Genomic DNA, 14,640 nt, shown 5'->3' with positions numbered 1-14,640 from the left:
GCGATGGATATGTGCGTCAGTAAGCGCTAAACACAACGGTCGCAAGTCTCACTACAAATTCCTCACAATATGGTAGTAGATGCACTACAGCAAGGACAGCCACCAGCAGATCAACCAGAAATAAAATATATATAACGCTATTGTAGGCCTAAGTAAGCCGTTTGGATTCTCCTATGGCTATTTTCTAGCCAAGTATGAAAGCACACTGCTATGCCAGATGAGATGACGCTGAGTTATGAAAAAATAAACGTAAAATAAAAAGTAAATGGCAGACTGTGCCTAATTGAAATCAAACCCCTAATAAATTTTCCCACTTTGGTCTTTGCGATGGATATGTGCGTCAGTAAGCGCTAAACACAACGGTCGCAAGTCTCACTACAAATTCCTCACAATATGGTAGTAGTGCTGTAGTGCATCTAGCACTACAGCAAGGACAGCCACCAGCAGATCAACCAGAAATAATATATATATAACGCTATTGTAGGCCTAAGTAAGCCGTTTGGATTCTCCTATGGCTATTTTCTAGCCAAGTATGAAAGCACACTGCTATGCCAGATGAGATGACGCTGAGTTATGAAAAAATAAACGTAAATTAAAAAGTAAATGGCAGACTGTGCCTAATTGAAATCAAACCCCTAATAAATTTTCCCACTTTGGTGTTTGAGGTGGATATGTGTGTCACTAAGAGCTAAACACAACGGTAGCAAGTCCCCCTGCAAATTCCTAACAATATGGTACTAGCTGCAAATAAAAAAAAAAAATGTATAACGTTATTGTAGCCCTAAGAAGGGCTGTTGGGTTCTTGTAGAATCACTCCTGCCTAACACTATTCTAATAGAACAGCCTAACGGTTTCCCTGACCAGCAGCAGCTCTCTCCCTAGCGGCATCCAGACACAGAATGATCCGAGCAGCGCAGGCAGGGGCTAGTCTATTCCAGGGTCACCTGATTTGGCCAGCCAACCACTGCTATCGACGTATAAGGGTACCACGTCATGCTGGGTGGAGTGCAGAGTCTCCTGGCTTGTGATTGGCTCTGTTTCTGGCCGCCAAAAAGCAAAACGGCGGGAGATGCCATTTTCTCGAGCGGGCAAAGTATTCGTCCGAGCAACGAGCAGTTTCGAGTACGCTAATGCTCGAACGAGCATCAAGCTCGGACGAGTATGCTCGCTCATCTCTAGTTGTAAATCATGTAACGTATTTATTAGGCACATAAAACAGACAACACGTTTCAGTAACGCACTGTTCCCTTCATCAGCTCCAGAATATTAAAATTAACATATAAAAGTAATATGTGAATATACATAAATGTATATAATTAATATATAGAATCCATATGTAAAATATAGAATTGATTAATATATAGAATCCATATGCAAAATATAGAATATTTTACAATAGGCAAAGAATAGGAAAGCAGCACTCCGTGACAAATAGGTGTTTATTTCACCAGAGGAGATTACAACGTTTCAGCTATCTCAATGTAGCCATTTTCAAGTAATAGCATCAGTGTTACAGGGCGGGTTTATATCCCCCGCAGGATGTGACATCATCAGTGAACATACACAGATAAACAATTCATAATGTGACATTGTGGTCCAATTATGTTGTACAAATAACAGTAGTGAATGTACATATCGTCATAAATCAATACTCAATACCTAGATAAATAATTAAATATTGCCACTAGGCACTCATCCCATCATGCCGTCCTGTGTTTGTATACAATAAAACAGCGCATGTCCACGGTGGTTGCTTAGCTACCCCCGACGCAACTCATTCGTGCAAAAATTGTCGGAATAACTCAATTATAATACCCGATCGCGGCTCCGATGCATCAATCCCCTGAAATACTCCATGGCCTTACCTACGGGTGGCGGGGGCAAGACTCCGGTGTGTGTCGCTGTGACGTCGCGATCTCGTTGCTGCACTGTTCCCAGCACAGCCAAGACCTCCCAGTCACTTCGCGTTAACACTTACCCAGGAATCATCATGCTCTTGCGAGATCCACACACATCGGTCAGTGGCCATCTTGGGTATGGGAAAACGAACATCAGGCTAGTACACGGGTAAGTATTAAAGGTAAGAGTGCGGGGCACCCGCTATGGGATAGCTATTATATCAATATTCGTGGTGTACCGCACTACATACCATCTAGTTTAAACATAATTAGAGCAATTTCTTAAGGCCATAGTTGCGTATAAAAAAACCATAAACAAAAAAGGAGGACATTGCGAAAATATATGGAAAAATTTCTTCATCCTAGTTGACGGGTGTAGGCATATTGGCAGACAATTAGCCTATGGGATTGACTGTCCAGTGGCATTACAAACAGTGTGATCTGTGAAGAGAGAAAAGAACATTATTACTTAGATGAAATCATCAAATAAGATAAAAGATCAAGAACTTCCTAACTCCGACTCTTATGTATCCAGCATATCTGATAGGGGCATCGGTCCAACATTAATTCAAAGTGTTCAAGTTCAGGTCCATATTCAACCTGTATGGGTGAAGGGAATTCAACCTATGAATCCATTCAGTTTCACGTCTCAAAAGGACCTTTTGTCTGTCCCCACCTCTTCTAAGTGGAGGTACATGGTCTATAATAGAAAATTTCAAATCCTGAATCTTATGGCCTATATTAAATAAAGTGACGAGGGACTGGTAAATCAAGTTTAGATGTTTTGATCAATGACCGTTGGTTGTGTAGTCTCACTCCACACTCAGTCGTTGTCTCCCCAACGTAAATTTTGGGACAGGGGCACATCAGGACATAGACTACATGGTCAGATCTACATGTCAAATAATGTTTAAGATTGTACTTTTTACCCGTAGATGGGTTGGTGAAAGAATCACCTTTAAGCATGTAGCTGCAGTTTTCGCAGCTCATGCACGGATAGGAACCTGGTTTTAATTTAGATGCAAGGTTTGGTCCCTTCTTAATGGCACCAAAGTCACTCTTGACCAAACTATCCCTCAGGTTTCTTGGTCTACTGTAGGAGAATAGTGGAAGTGTTTGTAATTCTCTAATGTTGCTATGGTATCCTGACAGTGCGGGCCAGTGCTTACGCATTGACTTGGCTACAAACTGGCTATGAGGTCCAAATGTCGTGACTAACGGTATCCTTTCTGGTTTACTCCGGTCCTTACTATTTGGGTATAGTAAAGAAGTTTTGTTGAGATTCTTAACCCTATCCCTATGTCTACTGATCAGTTGCTTGGGGTAACCCCTGTCCAGGAATTTATCAGACATCTCATTGAGTCTTAACTCTACTTGATCTGGATCATCAACAATCCGCCTGAATCATCTTACTAAAGGGAAGGGAATCCACAGTCCTTTTGGGGTGTGCGATGTCATACCTAAGTAGATTATTACGGTCAGTGCACTTAGTAAACAGATCAGTCAATAGTCTCTCTCCTTCAATATATACACTAGTGTCAAGAAACTGAATGGAGGATGTAGAAAAAGATTTAGTGAATTTAATGTCCAGGTCCATGTTATTCAAAAAGTCAAAGAAATTATGAAAATTGTCCAGTGTGTCAGTCCAGATCAGGAAGAGGTCGTCGATATATAACGCCACCACCTAAGCACCTGAGCAAAGAGTGGTGACGTGTATATCAATGTCTCCTCAAGATCTGCCATAAAAATATTGGCATATGTAGGGGCCATATTGGCCCCCATTGCCGTCCCACGAAGTTGTAAAAAATAGTAATCGCCAAACATAAAATGATTGCATGTCAAAATGATGTCAAGTAACTCTGCAATAAACGTTTGACATTCAGGGGATAAAGGGGTGGTCGTCAATACTTTTTTGACACTTAGCAAACCCCTCTCATGGTTAATGCTAGTATACAAGCTAGAAACGTCGAATGTAGCCAGTATGGTATCTGGAGGAACTATAACATCTTGTAATTTAATCAGAAAATCTGATGTGTCACGGATATAAGATTTTGCCGAACTGGCAAATTCACAGAGCATTTTATCTACAAATATCGCTGCAGGTGATAGTAATGAGTCTGACCCTGACACGATTGGTCAGGGATCTATGAGACTCTATGAGACTCTTATATATTTTGGGCAGACAGTACAGTACCGGAGTGACTGGTTTAGCAGGGATCAAGTACTTATGCATAGCCTTGTCGATGATATCATTAGCGTATGCATTGTCAACCAATAACCTTAATGTTTTAGAAATCTTATTCTTTGCCTATTGGACATTTGGGATCCTTGAGTCGGACCTTTACAAGCCTGCACCCTACCCTCGGATATAATCCATATTCACAGTGCCGCTTCATCTCTCCAAATTGCTAGAATATTTTACATATAGATTCTATATATTAATTATATACATTTACGTATATTCACGTTACTTTTATATGTTAATTTTAGAATTCTGTACCTAACAAAGGGAATGTTGCATTTCTGAAATGTGTTTTCCGGTGTATGTTCCTAATTAATATGTTATTTGATCTATAACTGAAGAGTGTGTCTGTGTACCTGGATTTTCCACTATCTTTAAGCCATTATCCTATTCAAGTTAACATTTGGAGATGCTGCGGTTCGTTACAGAAGAACTTATAATCACAATTTAAGTGTTCCTAACTATAGCGCTGTGTATTTTCTTGTTTACAGTTACATTTGTGTCAGATTCTTCCACTGTTTGTTCTGTCAGGCTGAGAAAACCCTATATTTCATCTGGTTCATTTCATTCTGCAGTTTGAAAAGTTCTCTATGGGCTGGACTGCTGATTGAAACTACCTTGGCTGGCTCTCTGCAAACCTTGCTCTTTACCAGGAAAGGGTTAACACTCTAAACCCCCAGACCTCTGCCCTGTTCACCCTCAGCACTTCATACTCTAATAAATAAATATCCTCTTTGTTGGTAAAGATTTTATTGTTAGCTCTATTGTCCACACCTTGCTCTCTATATGTCTGTAGTTCTGGTTTCCGATATTTGACTCTCGTTCTTCTCTTTACTTTTTTGTTTGCTCTACCGTAACTGCTATCTCAGTTGTGACCTTTGTTTACCACCCTTATTATGTTCATCAGTTTGTTTATTGATTATGTCTGCACTTTGTCAAGTTTTGCCTAGGATATGAAGAGGCAAGCAGGCAGGTTTATTCGGGGACTGGAGCTTTAGGGTGCACTGTCGTAGCTGTTGTCGCTGAGTCCAGAGTCTCACAAAGATTATCACATAGATGCAGAGGCAGGATCATATACAGATACAATATATTTTCCAATAGGCTACAATACACTATATTGTATCAGCTATAAGATCCACCAAAACACAGAGGCACAAATTTATAAAAAAAAACTGTGCAAACTGCACTTTGTGCAGTTAGCCTGTGAAGTAGCAGGGTACACCTAAATCATGTGTGGTGCACATTCTTCATGAATCTGGGGCCCCCTACACTGCTCTGGAAGTGTGCACCATTTTTTTTTCCACATATGTGTCATACGGGTAGATGCAGAGTAATAATACCCCAAAAGAAGGACGTTTGGATGGCGCAGGTAGCCTCGATAAGTAGGATGTGTTAAATCCTTTATTGGAATGCAAATAGGCAAAGTGTTTTGCACCATTGCTTATACCCTCTGAATTAGCACACCAAGATACCACATGCCGCTACTCACTACAGCTCTATTACAGAATGGACTAGACCTAATGAAGCACCTCTAGCACCGGTGCGAAACTTTTCTATTTGTATTCCAATAAAGGATTTAATACATCTTACCTATTGAGATTACCTGCGCCCTCAAAACGTCCTTTTTGGGTATTATCCCTCGGTATCTAACCGTACAACACATATGCAAATCCACTTCCCTGATGCCACATTTGCCAGTGTGGCAAAGGATAAGATGTGGCAGCGGTAACACACTATTGAACCATTAGAATTGTGCCTGACCAAAATCCTGGTACTTTATAGGGTAAACTTGTGTTAGGTAGCGATACTTTCCCTCTGTTTATTTATTTTGACCTTTTTTTTTTTTGGTGTACTTTGTTCATGCTGCAGAATTGTGTTGCAGACTAAGCACTAACTTTAGGTGCACATTTTTTCTGTTTTGTTGGACATAGTGCAGCCATGACACAAAACTGGCGCAGACACTTTATAAAAACATGTGCAAGCAGTTTGCATATGCTTTCTAGTGCAAATTCAGACAGAAAACTGGCTCAAACGTATTAAAGGGGACCTGTCATCAGAAATGTTCCTAATAAACCACTACCAGTATATAGCAAAGGTGATGAACACATGCCAGATCATGTTTCTTTCATGTCCCAGTGTGATGGCATCGTTCAGAAAATCAACTTTGAAGTGAGATGTAAATTGGTGACAGGTTCCCTTTAAAAAATGTGAGCCAGAGTATATAAAAGAAATTGTCATGAAAGAACTGTCTCTGCTTCAGATTACACTCTATCCTGGTTCTCCTAAAGCATACAGATCTTGTGCAGCCAGATCTTGTGCAGTGAGCTCTGCAGATATTTGTGGCAGATAACTTTAAAAAAAGCATTAGCAAAGCGAGTGTGTGAGCTTGGTGGTGAGTGTGCATTGATCCGAAGTGTGTGCAGTGTCTTAAGTGTGACTTACGTTTAAAGGACTTAAGTTTGAGGGGCTTTAGCAGGTAACTGCTGTGTTTTGTGTTTGACTGTAAATTCTTCTTTCTGCGCATATTTCTATTGTAATCCCCATTAGAATAATGGACTCCATAAGTGGCATTGCTACACGGTGTACATCCTGTGCCATGTATGCTTTCCTTGAACAGCCGTTCGAGGGGGAATACTGCTGTGTGGGGTGTGTGAAAATTGCTCATCTGGAAGCCCAGATTCTGGATCTAAATGAGCAAGTTTCAAGGCTGCGGGCAATTGATAATATGGAACGAAGTTTGCTGCTCCTGGAGCACAAACTCTCTGGGGAAGATGGTTGTGGGGAGGGAAGTATGGAGGTGCAGAATGAGGGGGCAGCAAGTTGGGTAACATGTAGAAGGCGGGGTAGAGGGAAGAGTTGTAGAGAGTCTAGTCCTGATCTGGTGCACCCCAATAAGTTTGCCAGGCTAGCGGATGAGGGGGATATCAGCTCTGGGGTAGCAATGCTGCAGAAAGACGTGGCCGCTAGCAACCAGGGGGAAGTCTGCTCCAGTAAGAAGGGTAATGGGAGCACAGGCAAGGTCAGACAAGTGCTGGTAGTGGGAGATTCCATTATTAAAGGAACACACAGGGCAATCTGTCACAAAGACCGTGCATACCGAACAGTGTGTTGTTTGCCGGGTGCTCGGGTTCGGCATGTTGCGGATCGGGTTGACGGATTACTGGGAGGGGCTGGTGAGGAACCAGCGGTCATGGTCCACATTGGCACTAATGACAAAGTAACAGGTAGGTGGAAGGTCCTTAAAAATGATTTCAGAGATTTAGGCCATAAGCTCAGGGCAAGGACCTCAAAGGTAATTTTCTCCGAAATACTGCCTGTACCACGTGCCACACCAGAAAGGCAGCGGGAGATCAAGGAGGTAAATAAGTGGCTCAAAAGTTGGTGTAGGAAGGAGGGGTTTGGGTTCATGGAGAACTGGGCTGACTTTTCTGTCGGCTACAGGCTCTACAGTAGGGATGGGCTGCACCTCAATGGGGAGGGGGGCGCTGTTTTAGGGGAAAAAATGGCTAGAAGGTTGGAGGAGTGTTTAAACTAGAGACCTGGGGGGAGGGCAACTACACTTGTGCAGGACAAATAGACGGTGTACATAGAGAGCTGGGAAGAGTCATAGTCCATGGGGGAGGAAGGGGGGCTGGAATGAGATTGGGGAATAAGGACAAAAGGAATACGGACAGGGAAAACCATATAAAGTGTATGTACACAAATGCCAGAAGCCTCACAAACAAAATGGAGGAACTGGAACTCTTGATGTTGGAACGGAAATATGATATAGTGGGTATCAGCGAGACATGGCTGGACAGTAGCTATGACTGGGCTGTTACTATAGATGGTTATAGTCTTTTTAGAAAGGATCGTATAAATAAAAAAGGGGGAGGGGTTTGTTTATATGTGAATTCTTGCCTCAAGCCCGTCTTGCGAGATGACATCAGTAACGCAAATGTGGAGTCCCTATGGGTGGAGATAAGAGGAGGGAAAAAGAATAATAAAATATTACTAGGGGTTTGTTATAAGGCTCCAAATATAATGGAGGCAGCAGAGGAAATGCTGATACGTGAAATGGATGCGGCTTCAAAGCATGGTGAAGTACTTATCATGGGGGACTTCAATTACCCAGATATTGACTGGGGGGCAGAAACCTGCAGGTTCTTGTCAACAACAAAAGACAATTACCTGTCGCAACTAGTCCTGGAGCCAACAAGAGGGGGGGCACTGCTGGACCTTATCCTTACCAACAGACCTGATAGGGTATCAAAACTACAGGTTGGGGGGAACCTGGGGAATAGTGATCATAATATCATTGATTTTGTATTACGCTTTACTAAGCACGTTAGTGAAGGGGCAACCAACACTCTAAACTTCAGGAGGGCAAATTTTCATCAACTAAGGGAAGACCTTAACGGCATAGACTGGGATAACTTAACTCTCAAAGACAAAAGCCCCCCCCCAAAATGGGACTTTTTCTCATATATTCTGAAAAAGTCCTGTGAGAAACACATACCTTATGGGAAAAAGCATAAAAGGAACAAGAAAAAGCCTATGTGGCTAACTAGTCTTGTAAGGAAAGCAATAAGCGAGAAAGATAAAGCGTTTAAGGTGCTAAAACGTGAAGGTAGCGATGAGGCATTACAGGATTATAGAGAGAAAAATAAATCCTGTAAAAAGCAGATAAAGGCCGCAAAAATAGAGACTGAGAGAAATATTGCCAGGGAGAGCAAAAATAATCCCAAATTATTTTTCAAGTATATAAATGATAAGAAATTAAAAACAGAGAGTGTGGGTCCCCTTAGAAATAACATGGGGGTCATGGTGGAAGGAGATGAGGAAAGGGCCAATCTACTGAATGTCGCCTTCTCAACTGTCTTTACCCAGGAAAATCCCCTGGTGGAAGACACAATGAGGAATAATGTAAATTCTTTTTATAATGTCAACAGTTTAACCCAGGAAGAGGTACGGCGCCGCCTCGCAACCACTAAGATAGATAAATCACCTGGGCCAGATGGCATACACCCCCGGGTTCTGCATGAATTATGTACGGTGATAGACAGACCGTTATTTTTAATATTTGAAGATTCACTGAGGACTGGTTATGTTCCACAGGAATGGCGCATAGCAAATGTGGTACCAATATACAAAAAAGGATCAAATAGCGATCCTGGAAACTACAGACCCGTGAGTCTAACTGCTGTGGTGGGGAAAATATTTGAGGGGTTTATTAGAGATGCTATCCTGGAGTATCTCACTGTGCACAACCTTATAACCCAGCGTCAGCATGGGTTTATGAGAGATCGGTCCTGTCAGACTAATCTGATTGGTTTCTACGAGGAGGTAAGTTCAAGACTGGATCTGGGGGACGCTGTGGATGTTGTATATCTGGACTTTTCAAAGGCATTTGACACCGTGCCACATAAAAGGTTGGTATATAAAATGAGACTGCTGGGAATAGGAGAAAATCTGTGTATCTGGGTAAGTAATTGGCTTAGTGATAGAAAACAGAGGGTAGTCATTAATGGCACATTCTCAGATTGGGTTGATGTTACCAGTGGAGTGCCACAGGGGTCAGTATTGGGGCCACTTCTTTTTAATATTTTTATTAATGACCTTGTAGTGGGTTTACACAGTCAAGTTTCAATATTTGCAGATGATACTAAGCTGTGTAAAGTAATAAATACTGAGGTCGATAGTTTAGCATTACAGAGGGATTTGTGGAAGCTTGAGGGATGGGCAGAGAAATGGATGATGAGGTTTAATGTAGATAAATGTAAAGTTATGCACTTGGGCCATGGAAACAAAAAGTATAATTATGTTCTAAACGGTCAATTACTTAGTAAAACTGAAGCTGAAAAGGACTTGGGCGTATTGGTGGATGGTAAACTTAATTTTAGTGACCAGAGCCAGGCGGCTGCTGCTAAAGCAAATAAAATAATGGGATGTATCAAGAGAGGAATAGATTCTCATGATAAAGACATAGTTCTGCCCTTATACAAATCCCTGGTCAGACCACACATGGAATATTGTGTACAGTTTTGGGCACCAGTGTATAAAAAGGATATAGTAGAGCTGGAACGGGTGCAGAGGAGAGCAACCAGGATTATTAGGGGAATGGGGGGACTAGAATACAATGACAGATTACAAAATTTGGGATTATTCAGTTTAGAAAAAAGACGACTGAGGGGAGACCTCATTACAATGTACAAATACCTGAATGGACAGTACAAGGATCTCTCCAAAGATCTTTTTATACCTAGGCCTGTGACCAGGACAAGGGGGCACCCTCTACGCCTAGAGGAGAGGCGATTCTACCATCACCATAGACAAAGGTTCTTTACTGTAAGAGCAGTGAGACTATGGAACTCTCTGCCGCAGGAGGTTGTTATGGCCGACTCTATGTACATGTTCAAGAGAGGCCTGGATGACTTTCTGGAGAGAAAAAATATCACGGGTTATGGGGATAAAACATTTATTTAATTCTTGAAGGTTGGACTTGATGGACTTGAGTCTCCTTCCAGCCTTATATACTATGACTATACATGACTTCTGGATACTGAGTGGGGCCCTAGTGTTCATCTTCTCATCCTAGCTCTGTCCACCTTGGCAGCTCCCTCAATGGTGGTTTGGGAAAGGGCTTTGTTAGTATGTTCTGAGGAAAGAGGAGTTATTTGATTTTTTTAATATTTATAACCTTAAAAAAATAATAATTTGAGAGATTTTTTTTCTAAAGTTAAGTTTTAAAGTTGCAAACCTCCTTGCCCTTAGTTGTAGGTGTGAGCTGTGGAAAATACAGGAGGAGCACAGTGAATGATAAACACTACAAGTGTCACAAATTCCAGATCGAAAAACTCTTCCTACGTTAACAACCTACACAAATGCCTGCACAGATCCTAGGAACTGCGCACAGGACAGAGGTTGTGAGACTAATTTATTCAAGAGGAGGATTCTGTAGAAGTCTTTTATTCATGTTATATATAACTGGTATACAATCAATCAGGGTATTAACATGTAAAACAGTATGCTTCACCCTGACAATTGACTTTACATGAAATCCACCTTGGTCAAAATCTATTTACATATCTCTAGATATAAGTCTAGAAACTGTAAATAAAGCTAAATAGATTTTGACCAAGGTAGATTTCATGTAAAGTCAAGAATCAGGTTGAAGCACATTTTTTTACATGTGAATATCCTAATTGAAATTGTATACAAGTTATATATTACATGAATAAAAGACTTCTATAAAATCCTCCTCTTTAATAAATTAGTCTTACAACCCCTGCCCTGTGCGCAGATCCTAGTTATCTCTACACAACCACAGTTTTTTTTCACATTAAAGGGAGTTTATTAATGATAAGAAAAATAAACAACATACATATCAGTTAGTCAAAATGGCGTATGCATATTTCCAAAGCATGAAATGAAATGTACGCTGGTATGCAACAGACAACAGCCAAACATCAGCAAATGAGGCAGCAGCTGGTTAACCAGAAGCGATTAGATACAGTGGCAGCAGCCTCCACTCAATAAAATGACCAGCAGCAGCCTCCACTCAATAAAATGACCAGCAGTAGCCTCCACCAGAGGTATAGCTTGTTATGGTGTCGGAGGGTTGCTGGGTCTCTCACTCTGGCAGAGGGACGATAACTAGTTAGGTGCGCTACCGGAGGAAGGCGATGCTGCAGAGTTTTCTTTTTGCTCAATACTAAGTCATGGGAGGTTGGGACATCGATACTGGTAGTCTGGTACCAGTCTGACACTCTGGAAGCCTGTATATTGTCACTTTTTGAGCTTATTTCTGCAGAGTGCCGGTCTCACACTACCATTACGCTCAGCGGTTAAGCCACACCCCACTTTCCCAGTTTATCTTCTGTTTTAATTGCATTTTAAAGTTCAATTTCAACGCAAAGACTTATTGAATAAGTATTTAGACGGGAACAAGCACCACATGATTTGTATTTTTTACGTGCAAAAGTTGTGGTGCTTGTTCCCTATCGCATGCAATTAGGTGTAAAGACATGTGTGATTGGGAGTAACTATTCCCTGTTGTGTCTCAATTGCATTTCAAAACACAATTCAAATGCCACATGAACTCAGCTTTACCCTAGAGGCCTGCATAACACGAGGCAAAGCGCTGGACCAGACAAAAGGATTCGGTTGAATTTTTCTATACCACTTGGGACCCCCCATAAAGATTTCCATCCTAGACAACACCTCTTAATAAGCTGATAACCTAAAACTGGTATGGGTTCTCTTATAGGTGGAGAGCAACAAACCAAAATTAGGTGCCTTCGTGGATTTTATTAAAGGATCAAGAAAACTGCCCTTTTGCTTCTCCTTTTAGATGACAATAACTATGCAGGCACAAAGATTCAGGCTCATCACCTGAAGAATATCCGACCTCATTCAGATGTCGAAAATGGTTTTCATCTTGCTCTTTCAAATAAATCTACTGAGACACCTAATAGTGATCGTCCATTTCACACTGAGGCAGCAGCACAACTCTGAAAACTTGGCTTTCCCAGACTTTCTTCAATTGATTGGTCCACAGCGCTGTGCACAAATGCACAAACTGATATATAATATACTGTATACATGAATCCTACTGTGTGTATCCAGAGGTAGGCAAAAAAAAACCCAATAACAGTCTCATTTTAATATTTCTCAGACAAACTACAAAAAAAGACAAAGAGAAACCAGAATAATGTTAGATGATCATTATTCCAGCCCTAATTTGTTCATGCTGTATATCTATTAAGTGAAAAGATTACAGTAATATTTTGATACTGGGGTTGTGATAGCAGGGATTGGGGTTACTATTGTGTAATGGATACATTTCTCTCATTCTCTCTAACCCTTACCCTATAAACACGTACTCTTAATATGGGAGATAACATTGGGGAGTGACTGGAATGTATCACAGACAAAGCTTGGTTTCTTTAGGAAAGGGCACAAGAGTTACAGTCCCCCAAATGACATTCCTTAGGGAGGAGGAGTGGACGTGGGGTATCTATGCACTTTTGAGACAGTTCTTTTCTCACTCTTCTCCCCGTACCTTTTCTATCCTCTATTCTACCTTTTATTTTAATATTTAATATACATTCTTTCAGTCATATTACATTTTGTTTTCAGCTCCATCTTTACAAGCATTTTCAAATCTTCCTACTCATTATTTAATCCTTGGAATGTCTTATACTTCAATTTACAGCCCAGGTGAGATTTATCTTCTAGGGAGGCATCCTTCTACATTAATAAAACAATATTTTAAGAAGTGTTTAATTCAGTTGCTAATTCAATCTGTCTGTCACCATCTGTTGCATCATTCTTCCGATTTCAATCCAATTTCTATTTTCTTTTCCAGTTCCTAAATTCTGAGCAGAAAAAACTCATCTCAAAACATGAACATCTGCTGGAATGAAATAAAGAAGAGATCTCACAGCCTAAGGTATTTCTAAAGTCCATTAAATTATCTCAATGTGCCATGATAACCTTGCTGCTAAAAACCTGTGCATATCACTGTATACTTTGAAGAGTGAAAGGCTGGGTTAGACAGTTACAACAATTTCTATAACATAGCTGCTACATAAATATTATGTTCTAAAAATGAGTGTAAGGTATTCACTTTTAGCACATACATAAGGCATTTTAGTTACATGTTAATACGTGTATTTTTAATGTCAGGTTTGCTGCAGTTGGCATCAGATTTATAAGTCACATAATGTTAAATTAATTTGATGCATTTTTAACCCCTTCCCGCCAAAGCAAGTTTTCACCTTCCTGATCATGCCCAATTTTTAAAATTTGAGATGTGTCACAATAATTTGGAATGCTGTAACATATCCAGGTGATTTTGAGATTGATTGCTTCTGACACTTTGTACTTCAAGACAGTTGGAAAATTTGGGTGATATGTTTTGCGTTTAGTTATGAGCAAAAAAAACCCTAAACTTTGGGGTAATTTTGAAGAATTCTTATTTTTCTGTTTTCCAGGCAGATAGTTATACTACCCAAATAACTTTTGAAATAACTAACATTTACTGAAAGGCTGCTTTATGTTTGTATTTTTAGCATCCTCTCGTTTTTCTTGGATGCTATAAGGATTAGAACTTAGCTTCAATAATTGACATTTTCATTTAAATTGCCAAAACTTAAGTTTTGGGAGAAAAACTCAACTTTTAAGTGAATTTGAGAGGCTGAAATAATAGTAAAACACCATTATTTACCCCATTATAGAAACTACAGTGTTTCACAGGTTAAAAAATTAAAGTGTGAAATAGAACTCATACTTTATTTGGATCACAAATTATCAATGATGACATTCACAATGGAGTAAATGACCAAAAGTATCTTTGAGCTTTGCTTGATTTGCTTTATCATATTATACAAGTTATAAAATGTAAATTTTATGTTAATGAAGACATAAGGGCAGCACGGTGGCTTAGTGGGTAGCACTTCTGCCTTGCAGTGCTGGGGACCTGGGTGCTAGTCCCAAGTCAACATATGCAAAGAGTTT

The 14,640-nt window shown here is 40.4% G+C and overlaps 1 protein-coding gene across 5 annotated transcripts in view; it reads left to right on the top strand.

Moving 5' to 3' along the window:
- Nucleotides 1-14,640, top strand: part of DRP2 (dystrophin related protein 2) — a 206,713-nt gene that overhangs the window by 48,194 nt on the left and 143,879 nt on the right. For 4 of the 5 annotated variants that reach the window (XM_072123744.1, XM_072123748.1, XM_072123746.1 and 1 more), the window contains exon 2: nucleotides 13,490-13,573. In XM_072123744.1, coding sequence (XP_071979845.1) covers nucleotides 13,527-13,573 — 47 coding nt within the window. In that variant the 5' untranslated portion in view covers nucleotides 13,490-13,526. Of the gene's footprint in view, nucleotides 1-13,169; nucleotides 13,342-13,489; nucleotides 13,574-14,640 lie in introns of those variants that run through there. The other variant, XM_072123745.1, reaches the window with a different exon arrangement.

Source organism: Engystomops pustulosus, chromosome 9 (assembly GCF_040894005.1).
Source record: "Engystomops pustulosus chromosome 9, aEngPut4.maternal, whole genome shotgun sequence".
NCBI classification, from domain to species: Eukaryota; Metazoa; Chordata; class Amphibia; order Anura; family Leptodactylidae; genus Engystomops; species Engystomops pustulosus.
The sequence above is the reverse complement of the archived record's forward strand: the minus strand, read 5'-3'. Positions and strand labels throughout refer to the sequence as shown.